The sequence below is a fragment of the Mobula hypostoma genome, chromosome 17 (genome assembly GCF_963921235.1).
Source record: "Mobula hypostoma chromosome 17, sMobHyp1.1, whole genome shotgun sequence".
Classification (NCBI taxonomy): Eukaryota; Metazoa; Chordata; class Chondrichthyes; order Myliobatiformes; family Myliobatidae; genus Mobula; species Mobula hypostoma.
The window spans coordinates 47,040,908-47,066,992 of record NC_086113.1 but is presented as its reverse complement, the minus strand read 5'-3'; the positions used below and the strand labels follow the sequence as shown (position 1 = coordinate 47,066,992).

At 36.0% G+C, this 26,085-nt stretch overlaps 1 protein-coding gene across 2 annotated transcripts in view; it reads left to right on the top strand.

Annotated features, from left to right (window-relative positions):
- Nucleotides 1-26,085, top strand: part of anln (anillin, actin binding protein) — a 65,666-nt gene that overhangs the window by 31,913 nt on the left and 7,668 nt on the right. For both annotated transcript variants that reach the window (XM_063069853.1, XM_063069854.1), the window contains exons 10-22: nt 3,195-3,460; nt 4,916-5,034; nt 6,414-6,561; nt 6,843-6,978; nt 9,085-9,273; nt 10,371-10,497; nt 11,049-11,097; nt 11,368-11,424; nt 14,388-14,423; nt 15,727-15,748; nt 19,143-19,255; nt 19,735-19,821; nt 23,957-24,064. In XM_063069853.1, coding sequence (XP_062925923.1) covers nt 3,195-3,460; nt 4,916-5,034; nt 6,414-6,561; nt 6,843-6,978; nt 9,085-9,273; nt 10,371-10,497; nt 11,049-11,097; nt 11,368-11,424; nt 14,388-14,423; nt 15,727-15,748; nt 19,143-19,255; nt 19,735-19,821; nt 23,957-24,064 — 1,457 coding nt within the window. The remainder of the gene's footprint in view (nt 1-3,194; nt 3,461-4,915; nt 5,035-6,413; nt 6,562-6,842; nt 6,979-9,084; nt 9,274-10,370; nt 10,498-11,048; nt 11,098-11,367; nt 11,425-14,387; nt 14,424-15,726; nt 15,749-19,142; nt 19,256-19,734; nt 19,822-23,956; nt 24,065-26,085) is intronic.

The following is a 26,085-nucleotide window of genomic DNA, read 5'->3' as shown; positions in this document are numbered from 1 at the left end:
CACATCTACTGTACCTGGACCATATCCATTTAAATCCCTCCATCCGTGTACTTATCCACACTTAAATGTTACAATTGAACCTGCATCTACTACTTCTGTTGGCAGCTTGTTCCACACTTGTAACACCCTCTGAGTGAAGAAGCTTCCCCTTAAATATTTTGCCTTTCTCCCTAAACCCATAACCTCTAGTTCTAGTGTCACTTGACCTCAGGCGAAACTCTCATTGTTCCAAGGAATAAAAAATCAGCATTGTCAGCATCTCCCTATAACTCAGGCCTTCCAATCTAGGCAACATCCTCGTAAATCTCCTCAGCATCCTCCAGCTTGGCAATATCTTTCCTATGGTGGGATGACCAAAACTGTACACAATACTCCAAGTGTGGACTTGCAAACAACTTGTATGACTGCAACATAATGTCCCTGCTCCTAAACTCAATACCTGACTGATGAAGACCAACATGCTAGTTCCCTTCTTCACCATCCTGTCTACTGCATGACTGTTTTTGGGAACTGTGTGTTTATACCAGGTTCTTCTGTTCCATCATAATTATTAGGGCACTACTTTTCACTCTATTCTCTTACCTGGTTTGAATGTCCAAAATGCATCACCTCACACTTATCCAAGTTGAAATCTATTCCCTATTCCCCAGCCTATTTCCCTAATTGTTCAAGATCTTTTTGTAATTCATTGTAACCTGCTTCGTTATCAACAAGACCCCCTCAGTTTTGTATAATCAACAAACTTGATAATCGTGCATGAACAACACTGACCCCTGAGGCACCCCATGAGTGACAGGCTTTGAGTTGGAGAATCAGCCTTCAACCATCAACCTCTGCCTCTTATCATTGAGCCAATTCTCAATCTGTCTCACTAATTCCACCTGAATCTCATGTGACCTAATCTTCAAGATGGACCTGTCATGATATTGTCAAAGGCCTTACTAAAATCCATACAGAAAACATCTACTGCCTCCCTTTCTTTCTCTCTTTTTTTTTCTCCCTCTGTCCCTCTCACTATATCTTCCTCTGATGCTCCCCTCCCCCTTTCTTTCTCCCTTGGCCTCTCATCCCATGATCCTCTTCCTTCTCCAGCCTGGTATCCCTTTTGCCAATCAACTTTCCAGCTCTTAGCTGCATCCCTTCCCCTCCTGTCTTCTCCTATCATTTTGGATCTCCCCCTCCCACTCCCACTTTCAAATCTCTTACTATCTCTTCTTTCAGTTAGTCCTGATGAAGGGTCTCAGCCCGAAACGTCGACTGTACCTCTTCCTATAGATGCTGCCTGGCCTGCTGCGTTCCACCAGCATTTTGTGTGTGCTGCTTGAATTTCCAGCATCTGCAGATTTCCTCATATCTACTGCCTACCTTTATCTATCCCCTTTCTTACGTCTTTTAAAAATTCCAAATGATTTGTCGGATATGACCTTCCATCCACAAAGACGTTGACTATTCCTGATCAGACCTTGACTATCCAAGCCATGGTTGATCTTGTTCCTCAGAATTCCCTCCACTAGCTTCCCTACAACTGAACTCAGCCCACTGGCCTGTGCTTGCTGCTCTTCTTGGAAAAAATAGACCAATGTCAGCCACCCTCCACTCTGCTGGAACTTCACCTGTAGTTAACACAAAGCAAATATTTCTGCAAGGGACTCCATGATTTCTTCCCTGGCCTCCCATAAGATCTGGGGATACACTCATTAGGCCTGGCAATTTGTTCCCCTTCCCCAGCTAATGTGCTTCAAGGCAGCAATACCTCCTTCCTTATAATATGCACATGTTTCAAGACCTCACTACTATTACCGTCTTTGATAGCCATATGTTTCTATCTGGGCAGCAGCTTGTAATAGTCTTTGTGTTATGAAGAAATTAAAGAAAAGCTGATAATTATTGCATATGAATGGAAATACTATGATTATTTTATTGCTCTATACTAATGATCAGGAGATGCAATTTTGAATCCCACCATGGCAAAAAGGGAGGTTTGTATCTGTAAATTAACTATGTGGGGTAAAAAGCTAGCATCACTTATGGGATGATTTATAAAATTCCGGATTTATTTTTTTTAAAAATTGTATATTTTGACTTCATTTGCATATTTGTGTGTCTTTGTGTTTAGTTTTTTATTGATTCTACTGTATATTTTTGTTCTACTGTGAATACCTGCAAGAAAATGAATCTCAGGATGGTATATAGTGACAACATGTACTCTCCATTTACTTTGATAATAAATTTACTTTGAACTTTGGATTATTTTACAAGACGTCTGGTTCATTACTGCTCTTTTGGAAAATAAACCAGGCTTCTGACTCCAAATCCAAAGCAATCTAGTTGATGATATATGAAATTGCTGTGCATCATAATATAATAAAAATAAAGCTAGGTGGACCATCAGCATTGAACAAGCCATAAGGATTTCATAGAAGCATCTTTTTGACCCTGTTTCTGTTTCTTTGGTAAGTTTATCAATGGATTCTTCAATAAATTGAATCCATTGTCAATGCCCTGACCTCTTCCTATAAGAATCTCTGCCTTAGTTGCAGGATGACCTACCTGAGGCAGTTGCGTAGAGGTATCTTATCTGGGATTCGTTGCCTATGATTCTAGGTGAATGGCATCATCAGAGTTTGGGTAGAAAATCTACAGATAACACCATGTCCTTCCTCAGCTGATGATTTGGTGTTAGTTCTTGAAAGGAAGAAATGGACTAAACTGCAGATTTAGAAAATTATGTATGCCCAAGTGAAACAATGGATTAAAATGTTTTCATGCACAGCAGATAACACTTTTAACTGCATATGTATTCATGCTGAGGGATATTGATTTGAATTGGGAAGTGGGAAGGAGAGCAAGTAGGTTATCTATTGAAATGTCTTTAAAAATAAATGTAAAATTATTCAAACATATAGAACTAGGGAATTTCTGTCTACAGACTATAAATTAGCACAGATTCATAAAATGTATCTGTACTCAGTATGACAGTGCATTGGCAGCTGCATTTGAAACCATAATGTTAGCTGATGTGCGGAATAAATTATCTTGAAAATCACTGAAGAATTTTGACAGAACACACATTTTGATCTGAATTGGGTCTTGCTTGTGAAATTGTTTCCCTTGTGTATATATTCTAAGTGTTTGTAAACCAAGAGGTGCTTAAGTTGTTAGCTATTAATTTCATGTTAATATCTTTCTGGCAGATAAAGTTGAAGTAGTACGTGAGATTGAGATGAGTGTTGATGAGAGTAACAGTTCTGTGGTCATTAATGAACTGTTCGATGGCGTCTTGGAGGAAGGGGAAGAGGAGGACGAAGATGAAGAAGAAGATGGTGGGATGAAGGAGAAACAGGTGTGCAACAAGGAAACTGAAAGTGATCTAGAGGAGAAAAATGATGAGTTAAACATATCCTCAATGTCACTCCTCACACCATTGGCAGAAACAGTTGATGCAGTTACAAATCAAGAGGTGAGATTATAGTTTTGTAGATAATCTTCATTTGTGTATTTTTTTTCCTCTTCTGGAGAATTCAATTACCTATAAAACCAACAGTCATTAGTACTGGAAACTGGAACATCTTCTACATGCACTGTACAACATGGAAGCTCTCTGTGTTGCTCAAGCACCACCCATTACACCACTCCAATCTCCTGCTGTACTGTAGCCCCATCTGGAGAAGAGCTGCAACAAACACACAAAATTGAAACTTACATTTTTCACTAGTGGTGCTTGTACCATGTGTATGGTTATCAATTTAACACCAAACATTTTGAACTCCTGGAATTTTACCTAAAACTATAGGAGGGAGTGCTGAATAATCAGAGGTGACATCCCATGGTTAAATCAGAGCCATGTCTGATTTTAAAAAAAAAGCAAAAATGCAGCAACCTGCAGACTGGCTCTGCAGATCTGGATATAAAATTAATCTGAATTTAAAACAATAAGGTGAATTAATAATACTTGCCTTTTCAATCCCATTGAAATACATGTGGCAGCAATAGAAATGCTGACTGTCTCCTGTAAACTACATCTGTAGTCCACGGCTTGGAACAGCCAAGTTCTGCTCCTAAACTTGGCACTGAATTCAAAGATAAAGCAAGTTCATAGAGTCATACCAGACAAAACAAGTCTTTTGGCCCAACTGGTTTTTGGTAAACAAGATTTCCATGTAAAACTAGTCCCGTTTGCCCATCTTTGGCACATATCCCTCTAAACCATGGACCTATCCAATGCATTTTGATCTGCTTATTCCTGGAATTATTTTTATAATGTGTAGTTGACCATCCTAATACTGCAGATTGGCGAATGATTGAGTAGCTCCAGAGTGCTATGATTCAGCCTAGCTTTATATTAATTGGTTATACTTGTATTGATTAAAGAGGCAAAATTGACAAGCCTTGTTTATTTTCTTATTTACAATCTTTACCCTATCTTTTAAAGTTTCATTTCACTCAACATTCATTAGCCTCTTTCACCCTTCATTTTCATATTTTCCGTCAATTTGCCTTCTCCAAGTTGCAATCTATACAGAAACTTGTTTTGAAACATTTCCTGCTTCCTTATTGACAACCTATTGGGCTTTAAGCAGTCAGCTTTTTCTAGTCTGCATAATATAAACTATTAATTCTATTGACAAATAGAAAATATTTCTGTCACAGATCTACTTCCTTTCCTACAGTTAATATTTTGATTGTTTTCTGTTTTGTAATATGGGAGCTTAGCAACTGTACATTTTACCAAGATATATTTTGTTTTTGAAGTAGAGTAAATTGTTGATGTCAATTCAACAATTATTTAGCTATCTTAAAGAATCTAGTTGGATGGATGGAATTTTAAAAAAATTAATTAATGGAGGGAGTTACTGTGGGATTTAACCTTTTATATATAAGCTTATTCGATAAATATTTTGTTTACTCCACACAGAAGAATGGTAAACCTTCAGACAATGTGAAGGAAGGCAAATGTCAGCTGGAATCCATAACTAGAGCAACATCAGCTGACAATGTAGGATCTGCAACTGATGATCACAATTTATTATACAGGTAATACAAAGATTTTGTGTTTTGTGTTGCTATTGAATTATGTAGGGGAATATTTTATTTCCTGAAATACTTTCCTCTAAATTAGGTGGTCTGAGATCAGTTTGGAGTTGTTAGATTAATAGTGCATTTGGTGTTTTTTGATGTATTTACAAACGTTTGTATATATTTGTTAACCTTGCTTTTCTCCATTTAACTTTCTCCGTCTTTGAAGCAAAAACACCTGGGAACTGGGTAGACTTTTCTGTAAACTTAATGGGAAATTTTACCAGTATGTTTTAAGCTTCATCCAGCAGTATCCATTAAATGAACAGAACCAGACACTACTTGTTACATTCAATAATTCCCTTTGGGTAATGACAATGTTTAAACTTTCTCAATCAGAGATTTGAGAGGCACAGGTTAAAGATTGGGCTGGATTGTCTGAACCACAGATTAGCAGTTATTAAAGTAGCTACTATTTTGTTTCTGGGCAAAAGGCCAAATTAGCTCTGTTTCTCAGTAATTCCTGCCCATTGGTTTAACCGTATCACTTGCCACATGCTAGTGGCTTAATCCCCTAGCCTGTGAATTGGTTGGAAGTATTCTCTTTTAGTGATCCAAGCTCTTTCTGGATATTTTGGCACATCTGGGGCAGGGTTCCTGGCTTGGTCTGAAAATGAGGAGTCAAGGAAGAAATAATGAGCTGAATCTTTGTCTTATTGTTTGGATTGGTGGTGAGGTGGGAGAGGGGTAATTGTTGATGAATTTTACTTTTTCAAAGAAAATCTTTCTCCCAGGAGGCTTGACATGCAAGAACTTTGACGCTTCTCTTTGGGATGGGTATCCCTAAAAAGGGCAGACCTGAAACTGCCTCAACCTTTTGCACATTATCAGTGCTGAGGGTCAGAGATGTGGGTGATTATCAAAAGGCTTGGAGATTTCCAATGGCCCAGATGTTGAGCCCAGGGGACCATTAAGCCTAGAAAATTGATATATTTTATGCAGGTTGTCCCAACTGTAAAAGATAGAGACAGTATACAGGAATGTCAGGGAATAAAAGCAGAAAGTGCTGGAGATACTCTGTCTCTCTTTCGAGAGATGCCAAGTTAATATTTATGGTCATTGATGCTACCTAACCAGCTGAGTATTTCCGGCTGTTCTGCTTTTATTTTTCACATTTCCGGCAGTTGAAGATTTTTCCTTTGAATTACTTTGTGACTTGATGATTAGTCTTTAAATTAATTTGTTCAGCAAGCTGCTTTATTAGATTTCTGACAATGAACTTACTGCCTTTTATATTTCTGTTATTAGATTGGTATATTTTTGGGTTTTAATTAATTTTGTGTTGTATTTATGATTTTAATTTGTTTTCTTTTTGCCCATTAATCTTTTCCCTGTAGTATTGCTGCCTACAGATCACAAAGAGTTAAAACTGTTGAGCGTCCTTCAGTGAAACAAGTTATTGTCCGTAGAGAGGATGTTTCTCAAAGACTTGAGGAAAAAGTTAATGCAACTCCAAGTTCAATTAACATAAAACAGAAGATGAAGGTAATGTCCGAACTACAAAAGGACAATTGCATGCTGAGTACATCAACTGGAATGCCTCAAAAGTAATGAATTTTGAAGTAAAATCATTAAAATTCAGTGGAAAGTGAACAACTGGAGTCTATTTGTGTTTGTCAGAAGTTTTAAGTTTATAATCTTAAATTGCATGGGGCAATTTGGTTTTTTTTTTGAGCTGACAGATTTTACTGTGCGGACAGTAAAAATCCTTCACTTGAATGCTTCTTTCCCTTATATGTTAATTTGTTTCACTTTATTATTCCAAGAATCTGAACAATGAAATAAATATCCAGCAAAGTGTTATCCACCAGGCAAGCCAGGCTTTAAGCTGTTGTACAGATGAAGATCATGGGAAGGGCTCTCAACAGGAGGCTGAAGCTGAGAGGCTGCTACTGATTGCCAGTAAGAAACACAAATGGTGCACTGTCTTTAAAGAATATATATTTTTACATGCAAATCTGTGATATCATGGACTCTGCAGAATCTAGTACACATTTAAACAGGCAGATGCATGAGCACTAATTGCGCAACTAAATAGGTGTGCTTTATCAAATCTGCTGTTAGGAAAATGGCAAAACATCAAATTCAAATGTGTCAGACCAATTCACCAGTAGTTCTTTATGGATGTATTGGACATTCAAATAACAGTGAATTCCGTTATGCTATATATTTTAAAAACTACAGGTGAACCCCCCCCCCAAACAGCCTGGATAATGGAAATTCATCCTTATGGAATTTATAAATCATAAACCAGAACTCCTAGATATGTAACAAAATTCACACTTGTGAAATTTATAGGAGGTGGGTGGGGTTATTGCATGAATGAAATCACCAGAGAGAGAGTTACTGGTAGGTACAAAGCAGCTTCTTTATTCGACAAAACAAGGTACAGCAGGCATCCAGACGCTTTCAGTGGAAAGGTCTGCTGGCCCAGTGTGGGGCTCGATATTTATTTGCTAAACACAAAGGGCAATCCATATTTACAAAGTATAGACAATGCTTTCTTTTGAAGCTACCTACAAAACTTCACACCTGATTACATTCATCCCGCCGGCGTCAGCAGCATCTGGACTGGTATTCAGGAATCCATTGTTCCAAACTGAATCCACAATACATTTATTTGGTATTTTATGTGCTTAACATGAAGGACAATCCATACTTACAAAGTATAGATAATGCTGTCTTTGAAACTACATGCAAACCTCACACCTTCTGGTTTACATCCATCCCACAGGCACCAGCAGTGTCTGGACTGGTATTTCGGTATTCACAGCTTTTAGGAAATGCATTGTTACAAATGGACTGGGATTCTGGTATTCATAGCTTTTAGGAACAGAAGACTGGTGGCCAAAGCCATTTGCTAAGTGTAAATGACCTAAACACAAAAATTACTCTTAACAGATGGGAGCGGGGAATAAATAAATGGAATGCCAAAGAAACAAATTTTATCTATTTTTTTTAACTTGCAATTCTTGACACATTTTATAAGGCAGTGGGTTCAGTTTGTTCTCAGAAGTGTTTTTTTTCTCCTCAAGAGTTTTCCATATTATTTACCCTCATGTTTGAAACAGAGCCAGCAAGTTGTAGCCCTACACGAGCATGGTTATTTGTTGAGATTTATGTAACTAAACTCTCTTACCTATATTTGATATGTGTTTAAAAATGTACATCTTCATCCCATCTGAAGGCTGGATGGTGATGTGCATCTGCAATCATTTGTGTCTCCAAATGCAGCTGCTGGCCACTTATGAGATTGTCTTGTTATTTTCCAATACAGAGCTCTTAAGTGGTCCCCTGATGTGGCGCTATTTGTTTTTATACAAAGACTAACATTGCAAAGGGTGCATTCCACTAGTAACATGGAATGCAAAGGGAAATAGAGGTGTGTGTTATGGGAAATCATGATATGAATCATCTTCGAGGAAAACATGCCCTTAATAATGTGGGATTGATGCTTCTGGAGTACTTGCTGCTTCTGAACAATCATGCCTTTGTTAGCCTTGAAGCAGGAACAGGAACCATTCTAACTTTCTTTTTGCTTATTCAGAATAACATAGTTGAACCACTCTGTTTTACAGAATATACATTTTAGAAGTGCATTGTTGCACATCAGTGAAGAATGATGTTGAAAAATGAAATTCCGTGTGGATATGTATATCTGGGGTGTAACTAAATGTAATAAATCAAGAAATTTGTAAATGGTTCCAGAAAATATCTGTTCAGCTTAGTACTTTCCAAAACCTGTAATATGTATTACAGTTAAAAAGTGAGAAAGTTTGAAATCAAATTTAGCTACAGTAAATTTACCTCAGCCAAGTTATGAATATCTATTGGGATGTTTTGCATTAAGCTTGGATGAAGTTGATTTTGAATTTGATAGGTAGCAGATGAGAATATTGAGCAAAATGAATATGATTCACTGAAGCATAAAATATAATTTCATGATTGAAATAATATGTGCAAGCAATTACATTCTTTAACTCTGCTATCTTGCTTCATTTCGCTTAGGTGAAAAGAGATTGGCACTTCTTGCTGAATTAAACAAATTAAAGGGTGAAGGAGTACATGATCTTAAGAGAGGTGGCCTTGCAGCGAAATCATCTGGTGAATGTGCTCCATCTAGAGGCTGTATTGCACTTTCAGATATCCGCATTCCTTTAAAGGCAGATTTCATCTGTTCAACAGCTCAAAAAACTGGTAGGCCTAACTAATGCTCACTTGGAACCCTAAATTCACTGTTAATTTGTCAACCCCTCATTAAAGCTGAACCATGTAATAAATTGTTACTCGGATTTCCCCACTCTATCATTTATCCATGCTGTAATCGTTTGTAACTACAAACATATTTGTGGTTTATTTAAAATCTAGAAATTCAGATACATTGCACTGTTAATCTTGCTGCACTTCCTTGGTTGATTTGCACAACTTCAGAAATTTAACTGATAAGTTTCAGCAGTAAACAAAGTTGTTCCCTGTACAACACTCCTTTGGAGCTGTATCAACTATAAAGGATGCCACTGGCATTAGCTGTAGCTGTGATCCCTAACCAGGTAGATGCTCTGGAGTATATTTTTAAACATAACCTGCCCTTGCCAAGCCAGTCTTTTTGCACAACACTGAGGCCAACCCTTTACAGTTATCCAGCACGCCCCTACGTATGTGCACATGTAAACATGCTCATGCATGTAAACACATACATACTGCCCCAGCTGGGCTCCTAATCTCTGACTCTCTTTGCCCCACTCTGTTCTTGGAGCCACGCTTGCTTGCTGTACCTTCTTTCAAAGAGTGCAAGGAATATGTAATAAGTTATCAGTTGCCACTGAGCATTAACAAATTTTGCAATGATAGGCGTGAGTTCAATGGTTCTTGGTGTGCTGTATAACTCTTTTGCATTCTATTAATAGTACATGTCAATTTCAGAGCCATTCTTTGGTGACTTTTTAAAATGTTATAACTTTAAAATAGATGGTGTTGAACCTGGTTCCAATTGACTTAATTGATTTTGGCTGAAGTATAATCTTTTTGACTGTAATTAATTTAATATTCACCTTTGTATGGATAGAATTCAGTGAAACGTTACATTGTGTTGCTTTATTCCTGAGTATCAAGAGTTAATAGAATACTAGGTAAAAGTAGCATTTGTAGTTTTAACATCCGTATTTCATATAACCACCTTTTTCTCAAATATATTTTAATCAATTATATGTAATTTACTAATATGGGTCATGTGTATAAATAATTTATATCAGGAAATATTTTTAATTAACGTATGGTTTATTTGTCTCTTTCAGATGTTACCAACTATTATTTTTTTATACTAATTAAAGCAGGAGCATTAAATATAGTGGCCACACCATTGGCCACCATCCAAAATGCACTCTGTGGTGATGCAATTAGTTTTCCCACAAAATTTACTCTGTAAGTAACAAATGTGATAAAAATTTGCAAACACTTGTTTCAACTTGCTTTTTAAAATTTAGCTCTTAACTATTCTGCAGATTAGGATAGTAGCTCATTTACATTGAAGTCATTAGGTAAATTGAACCTAGCATGCAATTCTAAATAAAGTAATCTGTTCTAAGTGGTCTCTTTTCTGTAAAAAGCATAGGCATTTTTACTTCCAGCCTCTGCAGAATCTCTTGTGTTTAGTTATTTTTATTGGTAATTTGCATAACTTTTAATTAAATAATTAATTGGCAAGCTGTAATAAAGCTTTATTTTTATGTCATAATCTTGTCCTTTATTTAATAAGTCTTGAATTCTGTTGACTGCTAGTTCATATGAATAGGGTTCTGAAATGTGGGCATATAAATCGGCTCTAATTTTTCATTCAATCTCAAGTTCAAACTCCCTCCAGAACTAGCTGAAATAAAGTGCCTTTGTTCTATTAGTTACATCTTTATTTGCAAAAACTAGATTTTACTTTTTATAAGGGAGAATGGGCTTTAAATTTGTTTTTTTTATTTTAGGGAAGATGTCTCAAATGATTTTGAAATTGAGACAGAAATTTATAGTCTGGTAAGTCTACAGTATATTACCCCACACCCCCGCCTGTCATATGTTAGGGGGAATGGGTATTTGCGTTCCATGTAAATTTTGTGATGATTTTTATTTTATGTAAATTTGTGGGTGAATTTTATTCCATATTTCAAATTTCTGGGTAATGATTTGCAAATTCTAGAAAAGTAAATTTCTGTAATCCAAAAGACCATAAGTGCAGAATGTTGTAATACACCAAGAAACAATGCTGTTCTTTATTAACGCTGTTTCATTATTTATTATTTTTAGGCATTGTACCGGGAGAGTGCTGTTACAGATAAGAAGAAGAAACCTAATAAGTCTAAGGTAAAGAGGAAGTTTTGCATGAAATTGTTTCCATGTCTTTTTGAACCATTATCAAGTAGGATTATAAATGCAAAGTTGTAAAATTACCTACTGAAATTTAACTGAAGGAAATAAATGATTAGACACATACCTGAACATGAAAAAATAAAATAGCTTTGAAGAATTAAAACCCTGGATCTAGAACAGAACATTGGAGTGTGTTTGTTTTTCTGTTTATTTCAAAATAAAATTGCCTTACTTTAACAATAATACCTGTATATCTTAAGTTGGCTAACAGAAAGGTGAGGAAACAATTACAACTAACACTAAAATACTAATTAAAAAAAAATTAGTACAGCAAAGCTGCTGCTGATTTCTCATTAGAGAAAAGGAATCAAACCAATATTTTCATTTATTTTTAATGCTTTAAGAACTTTTGTCGCATACTTACATTATTTTAAGACCTTTTTTATGCTTTGGTAATAGAATAATGGAATTTCTCTGCGCATTCCATTTAAACAGTTGAATTTTCTTGGAATATCAGTTTGTATAGGGTCTGAAACTAATTATTAAAATTCTGACAAACTCAAAAAGCTAGCTAAATATATTTTCTTCCGTAGTTTCTATGCAAAATGTCTGCGCTTCATCTGGGAGTATTTCATTACTTTCGAAAACTGATTTGCTCTTTGGTATGATTCACATTTTGAATATAACAAAATTCATCTCTTCTCACATTTCAATAATAAAACCCCAACCTGATGTCCTTAATTTCTGACTCACCTTCACCTAAAGATGTTTTCCATTTGTTTTACTTATGCAAATTATGTGACACAGCACCTCTTTAAAGGGTTATTCACATGAACTGTTCATTGTGTATTTGATTTTTAACTTTGAGATCAATTAGTGGTCTCTGGGACACAATAAATGGTCCTTAGTATCCTGAGGTAGATTTGGAGAATGGGGTGAAAGAAGCTTGCTTTTGATTGCCATCCATTGCATGTACATAAGTGAGAATTTCAAAGACATGGTTCAGTTCAGCTAAGTGAGAAAGACTAGATTCGGGCACAGATTCTGTAATACTAGTTAATCACCACTATTTGATTTCTGGGTTACTGTAATCAACTAATATTCTATAAATTACCACAATTTCAAATTCCTGAACCCCAAATTCAGTTGCATGTCAGGTTTTAATCATGTCATTGTCAGCAGTTGCCCTATTTATTTTAAAGGGTATGTTTTCTGCACAGTGCCAGCAATTTTAAAATTGTTGTCTTGGTTGCTATATCCATCCCAGTGCTCTAACATCCTCCAGCCCGATCCCTGTTTCACTTCTGAACTCTTTACTCATCTGACATGGCTTCTTCTGCACCCTAGCTTTTATACACCTTAGTAGCAACTATGCCTTTGCTCAGGCCCCACATTCTGAACATCTGTGCTTACAGGTTTGCTCTTCCATTTCCTTTTCCTTTAAGATCTGTCTTTAAAACCTATCATGTAACTGTATAATTCCTAAATAATGGTGCTTTCATTTTCTTGATAGAAGTGGGATATCAGAACATTGTAATGATATTCTTACTCTCTTTTGGTGGAATTGAAAAGTGGTAGGCAATAGTTCCATGTCTATTAGTGAAATATTAGTTTAATTTTCAATAAGGGTTCAGGAGACTTATTTATGCCTGTATACTGAGAACTTGTTGAAGAAGCTGAAAGTAACTAGAAAATATTGAGTATATTGAATAAGTATCCAGGCTGAGATTGACATTGGAACTGTTTTTATAAACAACACATAATGGGTAAGGACCTGATTAAAAATTAAGACCTACCTTTTATGATTAATGCATTATTTTTCCCCTTCATATTAGCACAGAGGTATATGGAGAGGATGTAGTAGCAGATCGAAGGCAGGAGTAGAATACTAGGGAGAGAGTGAGCCAAAGAGAGGAGGATGTAGAACAAAGTCTAAGTTAGAGCAGAGTGAAGGAAGGAATGCAATGCTGGGATGAATATATTGGTATGAGATGTTTGGGTGAAAACGAAATGCACAAGCTACCTGCAAGCAATTCAAGATTGATTATAGTATAATGTTCTCAATCTCATTTGAAATTTTGGTAAGTAATGCCTTATTTTAATTAAATGGTGGCAATGACGTAAAAAGAAATAGATTTTGTTCGGTTCCTCTGACTATTGCCGTACTAAACTATTAATTCTATCATGCATAACAATCAATATTCTGTGATTTAATTTATTCATCTTGTAATCAACCTTTTATCATACCAGACAGATCATTCCACAATTATAGTAAAAATAATATCGATGCATTGTCAGTGTACTTTGTAGTCTTATTATAATCAATATAGAACCCAGAATCAGGTAGCAAAATTTGCGTATCAATATATTTGTGTCATTAGTACTAATCAAACAGGAAATTAAAATGGAACAACTAGATTAATAATTGTTAGGTGATTATTGTGTTTCTTGATTGTTGTCTCTTATTAAAATTAAATACTGCTGAAACAGAAAGTAAAAGGGGGGCTTTGACAAGTCCTCTAGGTAGTGGTTCTTGTAGCTTATGAGGTCTATACAGAGAGAAGAAAGTTCCAGCAGGAAATATTTAAATTTTATGGTAATTATTTATGGTAATTAATATCTTTAGCCTGTATTTTTGGTTGGCTGGCGGTTTTAATTAGTAGATTTAATTCTCTGAATACTTTACTCAAATACCTCTATATGGGTAAAAAATAAGTAGTACAGTATGTACAGCTTGATAATTGTTCTGTAATTGTGGAATATTTTTCACTTGAAGAAGGGCCTTGCTCTCCCCTGTCCTCCGTTTAGAAACAAAATAACATTGTAACCAACTTTAAACTAACAGAATTGTTTTGCGCAGCTGTGGTAATGTTGTGGTTGCATGCAGATACCAGGAGAGCATTTTTAACTACAACATCCCTTTGTCCAGTAACTAAAAGAATTTTTTTCTCTCTTAGGCCATTACTCCAAAGAGGCTATTGACTTCAATTACAGTAAGTTTAATGTGAATAAATATTGTCACATTAGATAATACACTGCACTTTGCGTGCTTTAGTTGGAATTCTGTGTCAACTAAAAATTATGTGAATAAGAAAATTAAGTACATTTATTACTGATTTTTTTGTCCTTTTAAATAAAAGGTAAATAATGGAATGTAGATTTATAAACCATCTCAGCAGATAAATGCAATTCTCAGCATTTAAAGCAGAAATATACAGTGAAATTCTGGACAAATATAGCAGCTTGTTAAAGAGCACTGAGACTGATAAATTACTAACCCATCTCTATGTGTAGCAGTGAAATTAGTAGAAAGCTAAATACTGCCTAGATTTATGTGTTTTTTAAATTAAAATCAATAAAGTCATTAATACAAAGTAGGCTAAAGGAGCAGTCACAAGATGATCCACAAATAGGGTTTGATATTTCATCCTTCATTCTATCTTGTGAGGACTGATAGTTAATTAATTCATGCTTTGTTGAATTTGATCCGTTATCTTTTTTTCTTCATGGTAACGAGGAATTAATGGAAGTGCATTTGTTTTGCAAAACAAGTACTGGCCTTAACCAGCATAAAACATCCCGCTCCAAGATGAGAGAACATGGTATGAGTTGGCCAATGTAAATTTTTTTTAGAAGAATATTGGAATATTTTAGAAACATAATTTAAACACACTTGTAGAAACTTAGCAATTCTGTAAAACTCCTGCTACGTTTACATCCAGAATTGTGAAATACATAGATGAAGTGCCTAATTAATCCTAATTAATGCTAAGCGTAGGCATCCTCATTCACTGAAGTTAATCTTTACAAGGGTTTACTACATCTCCATTTTGGCATGGATCTTTTTCCTTCATTCCGATATATTGGTTTCTCTGACACCATAAGTGAGCTATGTTTCATTGTGACTTTGAGTGTCCTTTGTCCTGCTTTAAACAACATTTCCCATATCTTCCAATTGTTTTTTAAGTTGGCTGTGACTCTGCAGATTACGGAGTAAAAGAGGATGAGATGGATTTCCTGTATGTGATATCTCATTTCATGTGAGGATACAGAAGATTTAGTGAAGTTCAGAATGCCACTTGTGAAAATCCCTCATCTGTTCAAGACTAATAAAAAGAATATATGAACAGAATTCTTGTCTATTCGATTGGGCCCTAATAATCCCCAAAGGAGAGACAAAGTCTTGGAAACTACTTTTTTTTTTAAAGCCAGCTTGAAAATACTTTTGTTTGTTTTGTGGTGTATATATATACTTTTTGCATAATTTAATGTATACTCTTCCTTCATTCCAAACAGAAGAGCAACTTGCACACACCAGGTAGGTTACATACTACTTTAAAATTTGAGTTGGGTTTTCTCTTGTAATCATGATAAAAACATGGGGAAAAATGCTAAAATCTATTATTAAGGAAATGGTAATGAGGGCCTTTGGAAAATAATACTAGCAAAGGGTAGTGTAAGCAAAGGTTTATGTGAAAAATACTGTGATAAATCTGCTTTTAAGTTTTTGCTACCAAAAAGAATTGATGGTTGTGTTGTATTTGGGCTTTAAGAATGCCTTCATTTACCACGTACAGATTATTAAATAAAATTGGGAAACATGAGATTGGGGCTAAAATACTAATGTAAATTAAGGGTAGGTTAAAAGACGGAAAACATTGAGAATAAATGGAAGTGTGTCCAGTGGGGTGCCATGGCTATTTCACAACTTACATCAATGATTTAAATGAGCTCTCTAAATGCATATTTGTTGGTGTTGGAAAGTCAAAGGGCATTGTGAGCTTTGGTGATAAATCAGAGGTTTAGTAGTAGACTAAGGGATGGGTGCTTACATGGAATAAATGGAATAAAATTATAACCTGGAAAAATGCAAAGTAATCCAATTTGGCAAATAGTAAATGTAAAAATGTTAATTTAAAATTGCTGAAAATCGTAAGATTAAGGTATTCAGTGCAACCTGGATGTTCTTCTATGCAAGTCAATAAAAATAAAAATAAAAATATGTTCAACTGCAGTAAGCAATTAGAAAGGCAAATAATATGCCATTAGCAGGAATTTATCTGTAACAGAGAACTGTAAAAGAGATTCAACAGATTGGTTCCTGAGGTGGAATAGTGGGTTATGAGAAGAGATTAAAGAGACGTTAAAGCTCATAGGACTAGATGTTTCAATCTCTCTGATAAGCAGATCCCAACTCAGTTCATAGCATAGTGATCTTGCGGTGGGGCTTGGTGGGTGGCAGATGCTTCCCAGGGGTCATCAAGTGGGCACCCCCCTTCTTAGATGTTTCATCAGTTTAAACCCACTACATTTCCAGAGGGCTCGAGTGCAATCCGGCATCCCAGGAGCATCCCCCTCCACATCTAGCTGCCCATGGGTCATTTTAGGGCCCAGCTGCTGTCACTCCTCTTCATCTATAACCAATGGCTGCTTCGCTTGGCTACCTCCAGAATGGGCTTTTGATCCTGAATTTAAGAGGAATGAAAAGCAATGTTATGGATTTACATGCACAAAAATGATATAGTATCTCACAGGGTAGGTGTATTGGCTGAGTTGTTGAGAACTAAGAAGCAAAGTGCTGGGATAAGGAGCAAGTCATTCAGGATTGAGGTGAAAACGAATCTGAAGGATAGCATGTCTTTGGAACTCCTCCCAAAAGGGCTATGAAGTTTGCATACTACGACAAAGATTAATGGATTTTTGGATATGGGGTTAGTACAAATAAGTGCTAAACTGAGAGATCAGGCCATGATCTTTTTGCATTGAGAAGCAGATATAAAAGACCTACAAGTCTATTACTGCTTTTAGTTCTTATGTGCTCAGGCTTCCTGAATGACCCCAATTGCTGTCTGCAGTTTTCAATAAATATATTCATTTTGACTTTATCCCACATTTCCTGGAATGCCTGTCAATAATTGTTCATGGGTATCCACTCTGACGATGCAAAATCTGAAAAGGCTTTGCAAAGGCTACCACTGGAATTTAATTAGTTTGTAATTATTTGATTTATTCTCTCTTCCCATTTGAAAGAAAACAAGTGCATTGCTGACAGTCTTCCAATCAATTGGTAGTGCTCATACAGTCAGGGAGGACTGGAAATTAGAGTCAGAAAACATCGTTTTATTTTCTTCAAAGTTATTTGCCAATATATTTGTAGTAAGACTTTGTTTTCATAATTTCCAACCTGACGTCACTTCTACACTTTTCTAGATTTTCTGTACTATTAACTTATTAATGTCTGACATAGGTTTCACTTAAAGTATCTTGTCTTCAAGGGTGGGTTTTTTTTTGGATAACCTATTTATTCTGAGACTTTCACAGCTCTCTTAAGTGCTTCCCACGGCACTGTTTCCAGTTTACCTTTGGAAGATGACCTTGGTCCAGTAAAATTGGCCTTACCCACAATTTAAAATGTTAGCTATTTAAGTTTTGTTGTTATGTATAACTATGGTAGATCTAATTTAGTTGTGATCACTAGTATAAAAAAAAATGAACAGTAATAAATTGCAGATGCTGGATATTTGAAATGAAAATAAAATGCTGGGGATGTTCACTAATATTTGTAAGAGAATCAGATATGCTTTCCCTCAATGCTCCCATCTGAGCAGTTTTAATTCCTAAAATAAAATTGTATTACTCTCTTTTCTAGCTTTCTCCATTATGGCAAAAAAGGTTCCTCTGAATGAGGTTTAGAAATTCTGAGCCATCAGTTTTATTTACTGTGTCTCATATTTAAAATTACTGTAATTTAAATCCTCTATTGTTACTACCGTTGTGTCTTTGCACTTGGCAGTGGGGTATCTGGTGGGAGAATGGTTCATCTCAGTTGGCCTGGATGCTGACTCAGAAGTGTCAGATAACCAAACTTTTCCTATGTATAGCATTAAGTATATTGAGGCACTGCCTTACGCTATTGTGTTATCGCAACCTTTCATACTTAAAGTTTTAGCCTTCATTTCTCTTCTGCTTCTCCCATTTGAATATGTGTTCAGCTAATCATAACTCTGCCAAAGATGTTTGAACTTCTTTCAACAGCAATGACAAACTTCCAATTGAAGATAAGATCCCAATCCCACTAAGTTCCAACATGCTTGTCTTAAACAAATAAATACCCTGTGAGACAATAAACATCGTTCTGCAGCAATTCTCTTCATTGCCCTGCACTAGGTTTTGATTTCTATACATGGTGATGAAAGATGCTCCAAATAATCTGAATTTTAGAGTTTCTTTTTAAAGGGGAGCACCAGATGGCTCTTGATAAGCTTCAGATGTTCATAAGGTTGCCTGGAGCTTGTGTTGCTGGGCACAAGTATGTGTATTTGAAACTAGTATAGTGATTGATCTTCATTACATGTATTTATCAAACAGCAAATTAACCAAATTCACAGGTTGTGTATTGTGCCCCAGGAACCCTGAAACATTGCCAATGCCACATTAGCCATTGACAATTTTTCAAGTCCTCCTGATATAGCAATCTAAAATAGGCCTTGGATCTATTTTGGATATGATTTCTACTAGCTCCACTGAGCTTATTCATTTGTGATGTGGCCAGTTAAAGAGTAGCTATCAATACTGCTTAAATTTGTATGAAGGAGAGGTGCATCTCCCTGGTTCTAAATATAGTCATGTGATACTAATTTTTTTTTTAGGTAATTTTTGAAGGTGACTGAAAATGCTAACAATTTTTCCTCAAAATATTGTTTCATTTGTAGCTTTGGCAAGTCCTGGAGGTCCCAATGCAGTGCGCACTAGTAATTTCAGCATGATCGGATCCCACAAATTCTCGCTCACTTCTGTAGGAAATTCTAAATTCCAACTAGATAAGGTTAGCCTATCAGAATACTTTTAAATGGATTAAATTCTGTCTTAGCATGTATATTCTTAGCAGTTGAAGTGTCTTGTTTGATATGTTTTGTGTAAATGCGATAGTCATAAAGTAGTCTTGGATATCTGTGTTAATTCTTTGATGTGTTTAATTCTGAGAACTAAATTTGAGATTACTTTGGTTAATAAATATAATTTCCAATATCATTAGTGATTTTGGAAATAGTTGGTAGCTGTTAACATTTTTGAAAAAGCTAGTAGTTATCAAACAGTACTGCTAGCTTTTAAAGCAACAGCATTCTTGTCTTTGATATTCTAAATTATATCTTTGCAGACGTTGTTATCTGACAACCTTAAGTTTACAGATCTATAATGCAAAACAAAATACAGAATGAAGTACGTTTATTTATAGAAGACAAGACCCATCAAAATACTTATTTTTAAAAGTACAAATCATATGTAATATGATGACTTTTGTAGGTTCCCTTCCTGTCCCCTCTTGAAGGTCATATTTGTGTAAAACTGCAGTGCCGAGTTGATTCCATGATCGAGGAGCGTGGATTTTTGGTAAGCTTTGAATGCTATTATATGAATCTGTTTCTATTGCTATCCCTTTTATTCCAAACCACTTACCATGTAGTTTTCCTCTCCTACTTTGGCTGTACTCTTCGTGATTTTAAATACATCTTGTGGAACTCGTTGGAACAGTGAAGATTGCATCTTACTTAAAGTGTGCCAACCTTAACTGGGCGAACTTCTCCAGTTGTGGTCAAACCAAACTTTTATGAGAGTTCATATTTTGCTTTACTAAGTTTTGAAATAAACAGGTTACTCTCAAGCAACACACACAAAAAAATGTTGGTGAACGCAGCAGGCTGGGCAGCATCTATAGGAAGAGGTACAGTCGACGTTTCAGGCCGAGACCCTTCATCAGGACTAACTGAAAGAAGAGATAGTAAGAAATTTGAAAGTGCGGGGGGAGGGGGAGATCTGCCAGAGAAAGCAGGATCTCCCAGTGGCCACACATTTTAATTCCACGTCCCATTCCCATTCTGATATGTCTGTCCACGGCCTCCTCTACTGTCAAGATAGAGCCACACTCAGGTTGGAGGAAGAACACCTTATCTTCTGTCTGGGTAGCCTTCAACCTGATGGCATGAACATTGACTTCTCTAACTTCCGTTAATGCCCCACCTCCCCTCTGTACCCCATCCCTTATTTATTGATTGATTGATTGATTATTATCATTTTTTTTCTCTCTTTTTCTCCCTCTGTCTCTCTCACTATAAGTCCTTGCCCATCCTCTGGGCTCCCCTCCCCCTTTCTTTCTCCCTAGGCCTCCTGACCCATGATCCTCTCCCTTTTCCAGCCTTGTATCCCTTTTGCCAATCAACTTTCCAGCTCTTAGCTCATCCCTCCACCTACTGTCTTCTCCTATCATTTCGAATCTCCCCCTCCCCCTCCCACTTTCAAATCTCTTACCATCTCTTCTTTCAGTTAGTCCTGATGAAGGGGCTCAGCCCAAAACGTCGACTGTACCTCTTCCTATAGATGCTGCCTGGCCTGCTGTGTTCACCAGCATTTTTTATGTGTGTTGCTTGAATTTCCAGCATCTGCAGCTTTCCTTGTGTTTAGGTTATTCTCAAGTTGGCAGGCTATATTGGCTGGGGTACAGTAGGGTTACATGCTTTTTCCCAATTATTTGCAATCTACATCAGTAGTTTGACTGAAGGGATCAAATAATGCATTTGCTGTTTTGACATGATGACATGAAAATGAGTGGGATTGTGTGTAGAGGATGCAAAGAGGTTTCAACACAAATTACATAAGCAATCAACAATGTGTTAAAGTGCATGTGGAAAAATGGTGAGGGACTGGAAAATATTGATGTCCAAATGGACCTGTGTGTCATGCACAGAAGTCATTAGAATCTAGTGTACTGGTGCAATTCGCATAGTACATAGTATATTGGCCTTGATTGCAAGAAGATCTGAGTACAAGGGCAAGATTTACAACAAGCAAAAAGAAAATTAACAGAAGAACTCAACTGGTCAAGCAGCATCTCTGGGAAGGGAAAAAACATTCAAGAGAACTTATTACAATTGCCTGTCTTATTATAAGGCATGGTTTTAGTGAAAATATGCACTTGGGATATTGTTTACAATTTTCCTTTTCTTTCCTAAAAAAAAGAATATTCTTGCCATAGAATATGCAGTAAAATTTCAGTAGATACCGTATGTTCCTGACTTGGCAGCTGTATCCTGTAACTGAGTAGACTAGGTTTTCAAGTGTAAGTACTCTTATTGAAACTCGTAGAAGGCTCGACAGGTGATTATAGAGAGAATGTTTTCCGTGCCTGAGAACTCTTGAACCAGAGGTCATAGATTCAAAATAATGCATAGACCATTTAGAACTAAGATGAAGAATAATTTCTTCTCCCAGAGGGTGGTGTGTCTTTAGTATTCTGTACTCCAGAGTTCTCTGGGAGTTCACACAGTTCATTTATTTATCTTGAGTTAGATCTTATAAAGCACCAAAGAATCTCAGTGGTATTTGGATATTTATCAGAAATGCAATAGAAATATTACAGCACCATCTAGTGAAATGTAAAATAAATTGTCAGTGGTAATCCTTGAATTAAACTGAAATAATATATATGCACATCTCACTACAGAGCTAATTTCTTCCTTTGAATCAATAAATAATTTGTGCTGTCTAGCCGGAGCATTGGTCTGTCCTGGGGTTGGAGGCTTGTCTGTGTGTGGGGGGGGCGGGGTTTGTCTTGTTGTTGCTTCTTGTATGTTGGCTGCATTCTGTGTTGGTGCCAGAATGTGTGGCAACACTTGCAAATTGTCCCGAGTGTATCCTCGGATTCTGTTGGATGCTAACACATTTCATGTTTTAGTGTATAGGGGATTAATTTTTTCAAAATCTAGTTTATTATTTTTATCACTTCTATTTTGCAGCAACCAACTAATAACAAAGATTTTTTATTCCCCATATAGCACAGCAATAGATTTGGGTGTTTGTGATAATTGAGAGGTGGTATTGAAACTTTTCTAATATGCAAATGGCATCATGGTCATTTTTCTTCGATATAAAAGCTTGATTTAAAGACACCTTCCCATTCTGCACACAATTTAAAAGGATTAAATTCTTTTTGTGCTCTTGCCTATGACAAAATAATAAACTAAACTGCAGGAAGAAGATAATTGGGTTTGACTTGGACCTTAAATGATGTTAAGTCTATTATAGACCAAGGGAACTTCTCAGCCTTCAATTAGTAGGTTGGATCTGCTAAGAATTGGAACATTTCAAATTGAAACCTGACCTCAAGTAAGTTCAGGAGCTAGGTTGGTCATATAATAATTATTGTAAGACTGCATGTCTTGGGTTAATTTTAGGTGATAGATTTAACCTCTGATCAGCTATGTTTCAGCTGCTAAAGGGATAAGTGCTGGCGGGTGATGAAGAGTAAGAGTACTGATCGCCTAACTCAGGCTCTCAAGCCTTCCATCAGTCTACTTGCTGCATTCTTGGACCCATTCCCACTACCTAAAATGCTGGTGCTGCTTGTGGTCTCTTATGAGTATCTCCAAAGGAGCTAAGTCTGTTATTCTCTACAGCATTTGGTAGGGAGCTTGCTTGGGAATTGCCAAAGTTAATGAGAGGATAGAATATAGAACAATGCATCACAGAACATAGCCATTTGGTCCATACTATTTACACTAACCATTATGCCAAATGAAGCCAATCAATCTGTGTGCATGTGATCCATTTCCTTTCTGTACATGTCTATCTAAATGCCTCTTAAGTGCCAGTTTCAGCTTCCATCACCATGACTGGCATCTTGTTTCAGGTGCCTACCCCTAAAAGATGGATAAAGGAATGCTGGTAGATATAGTATATCTGAATTTTTAAAATACACTTTGAGATGCCACACAGAAGGTTATTATCTAAAATAAAGTCATAGTGGATCTGGTATCAATGGTCGCATACTATAGATATTTGTTAAAAAGCAAAAATAAACTGCAGATATTCCAAATTTGAAATAAAGCAGAAACTAATAGTCAGACAGTACTTTTGGAGCAAAAAATATATTTAACAACCTGCTCTATTTCTCTTCATAGGTGTTACCTAACCTGCTGAGTAGAAATAAATATTTCCAAGTTGGAAACAACATTTAGGGTTTCCCAGGGATCAATCCTGCGCCCTTAGATATTCAAACCTACAGTGAGTTGGGGATGGTCTATGTAAGGGAGAAAGAAAGCAATAGATTGACAGTCCCACTGGCGGTTGTATGCACTGTTACAGACATTTTTTTTAACTCTTAGATAGGCACATAGATAACAGGAAAAAAATTGGGTTATGTGGGAGGGAAGAGTTAGTAACATCATGGTACGCAATCCAATCTCTAGGCACTCTTACCAGAATGATTCTGTATTCTTGTAGCTTTCCGCAGGCTTTATCTACTTTTTGAAGGTACATTAATAAGCAATTCTAGAAAAAAATCTGGTGTTTAAAGCATGTTAATTACACAATGTATTATGAAGTGAATGAAATAGGATAAGGTAGAGATTTTAGTATGGTCCAGACATGGTCACAAATTAATACTTACACTATTTATCTAATGCTTCATAGGTAGCAATAAGATTCTTAATATTTTCCTCTGAACCAACTCGATGGATTTCTTTCTTTGTAGACCATGTTTGATGATGTTAGTGGTTTCGGAGCTTGGCATCGACGCTGGTGTGTCTTATCTGGAAACTGCATCTCATACTGGACCTATCCAGATGATGAAAAATCCAAGGTTTGTAGTACAGCAGCTATTGCTGCAATGTCCAAAATGATCAGCTGAAGTGAAATGTAAAAAAAAATTAATATCTTTTTTTTTCACTTGAAGCCTTCTCCAAATGTGATTATCCGTATTTTTTTTAAGGTCCAATGTATGTTTCTTGAAATGGCAAACCTATACATGCTTAGGCACCAGTGGCAGCCTCTGATGCTGAGTGTTAAATCAAGGAAAAAATAGACTTATTAAGCAGTGAATGGAAGCGGTGAAGCTAATAGCTTTTTGGTGTAAAAATGAAGCATCTTATCAGTAATCTTTTGTGATGCAATATCTTGCTGGTCTTGATGGAAAGTAGAGAAAATGATTCATCTAATTCAATTACTACATGCACTTTTTTCTTTTCTCCATCAGTACCTGTATCATATTGCATTACAAAAAGAAAATTTGTGTTTTTCACAGTAAGTGTTTTTCATGCCAAAGAGCTTAGCCTCACTGCTTCTATTCACCATTGAATATGTCTACCTTTTTAATGATATACCATCCAGCATCAAAACCTGCCACTGATGCTTAACCATTCACAGGTTATTTATTTCTGACCTTCAGTCTTTCACATATCAATCATGATTATATTAAAGTGGCAGAAGAGTCTTCATGTCTATTCCTGTGACTAATGACATTTGCAGCAGAAACCCCATTTCAGAGTTTTGATGCTAGTTCAGATTATAAACTGCCATTTTATGTAAAGAACTGGACTGCTTTTCAGTCATACTCTTGGATCTGTCAAGGTAGCATTTCATCCAAATTGTGTTTTTTTTTAAAAATTGAAAACTTGCAAAACCTGGAAATGCTCAAAATACCCCTGTGCACCTTTTGTGTTTCTCCTGTCAGTTTTTTTTCTAATCCTACAAAATTAGGAAATTAAAGTGTTATTTTTATTTTGCAGTAGGTCTACTTATGAGACTGAAGGAGGACCAAAAATTAACAATAGTAGGAGGAGAACATAGTGTAATTTTCATCCTGTTTCAATGTATTTAATGCTGTGTTGACTAACAAATTACACTGAAAGAGCTGTTGAATTAAATGGAATCTCAACATTAAAACATCTTGGAATTCATATCCTTGCCCTCATAAGCTATTTTCTCACAATAGACAAATGGCTTTCAACAGAGGCAATTTCTTAGACATCCAGTTTGAGTAAATACAAATTTCTTAAACGTCCATTTTGGGTATTAGTTCAGTTTGGTGTATGCACTTTGCCTTTTTCAGCATTTCTATTTATATTTGGCTGTTTCGATTGTGAAGATTTTCACATGCTAATCCATTAGCCTATTTGTTCATTATTTATTACAGTTAGTTAGCATGCTTACAGAAAAAAATATGCAAAGTCCACGACAGGGAGTTTGAAATGGTTTGGCAATGTAACCGCTTTAAAATTGTTAACTTTTGTTTGGGTCTTTCCATGATCTTGACCTGTTTAATTTATTTAAACTTCTTCTGAATGAAGATTCTCAAAACCCAAGTTATGGAATTTCTCTGCCTAGACTTTGGCTTCTCTTACACGTCATGGTACTCTTTTAAAAACCCATCCTATACCTGTATAATTCGGAGTCAGTGTTATTATTTATTCCTCTGAAGTATCTTCCCACTTTTTATACTTTAAAGATGTTATGTAGATGTAAATTATTACTAAAATGAAACAAAATAAACTGCTGTAAAAGAATACATGAAGAATTTTGTAAGCCTGAGTAAACAATAGCTACAGAGGTTGTTGGATTACTGAGAAATTGAATATTTGCAGATATAGTAGAAGTGTGCCAAGGAGAAAAATATGAAACACTTCACTTACTGAATTTGTCTAATTCTTTTATTTTTCTTTATAGTGTTTTTCTGTTCAACTTTCAATCTATTGTGATTACTGTTTATCAATTCTCTACTTCCCCTTCCTTTATTTTCAAATTTGTTTGTCTGGACTTTTGTAGTTATAGAGCTATAATAAATGTACAACACAAAAATAGACCTTTCAGCCCACTGAGTCTGCG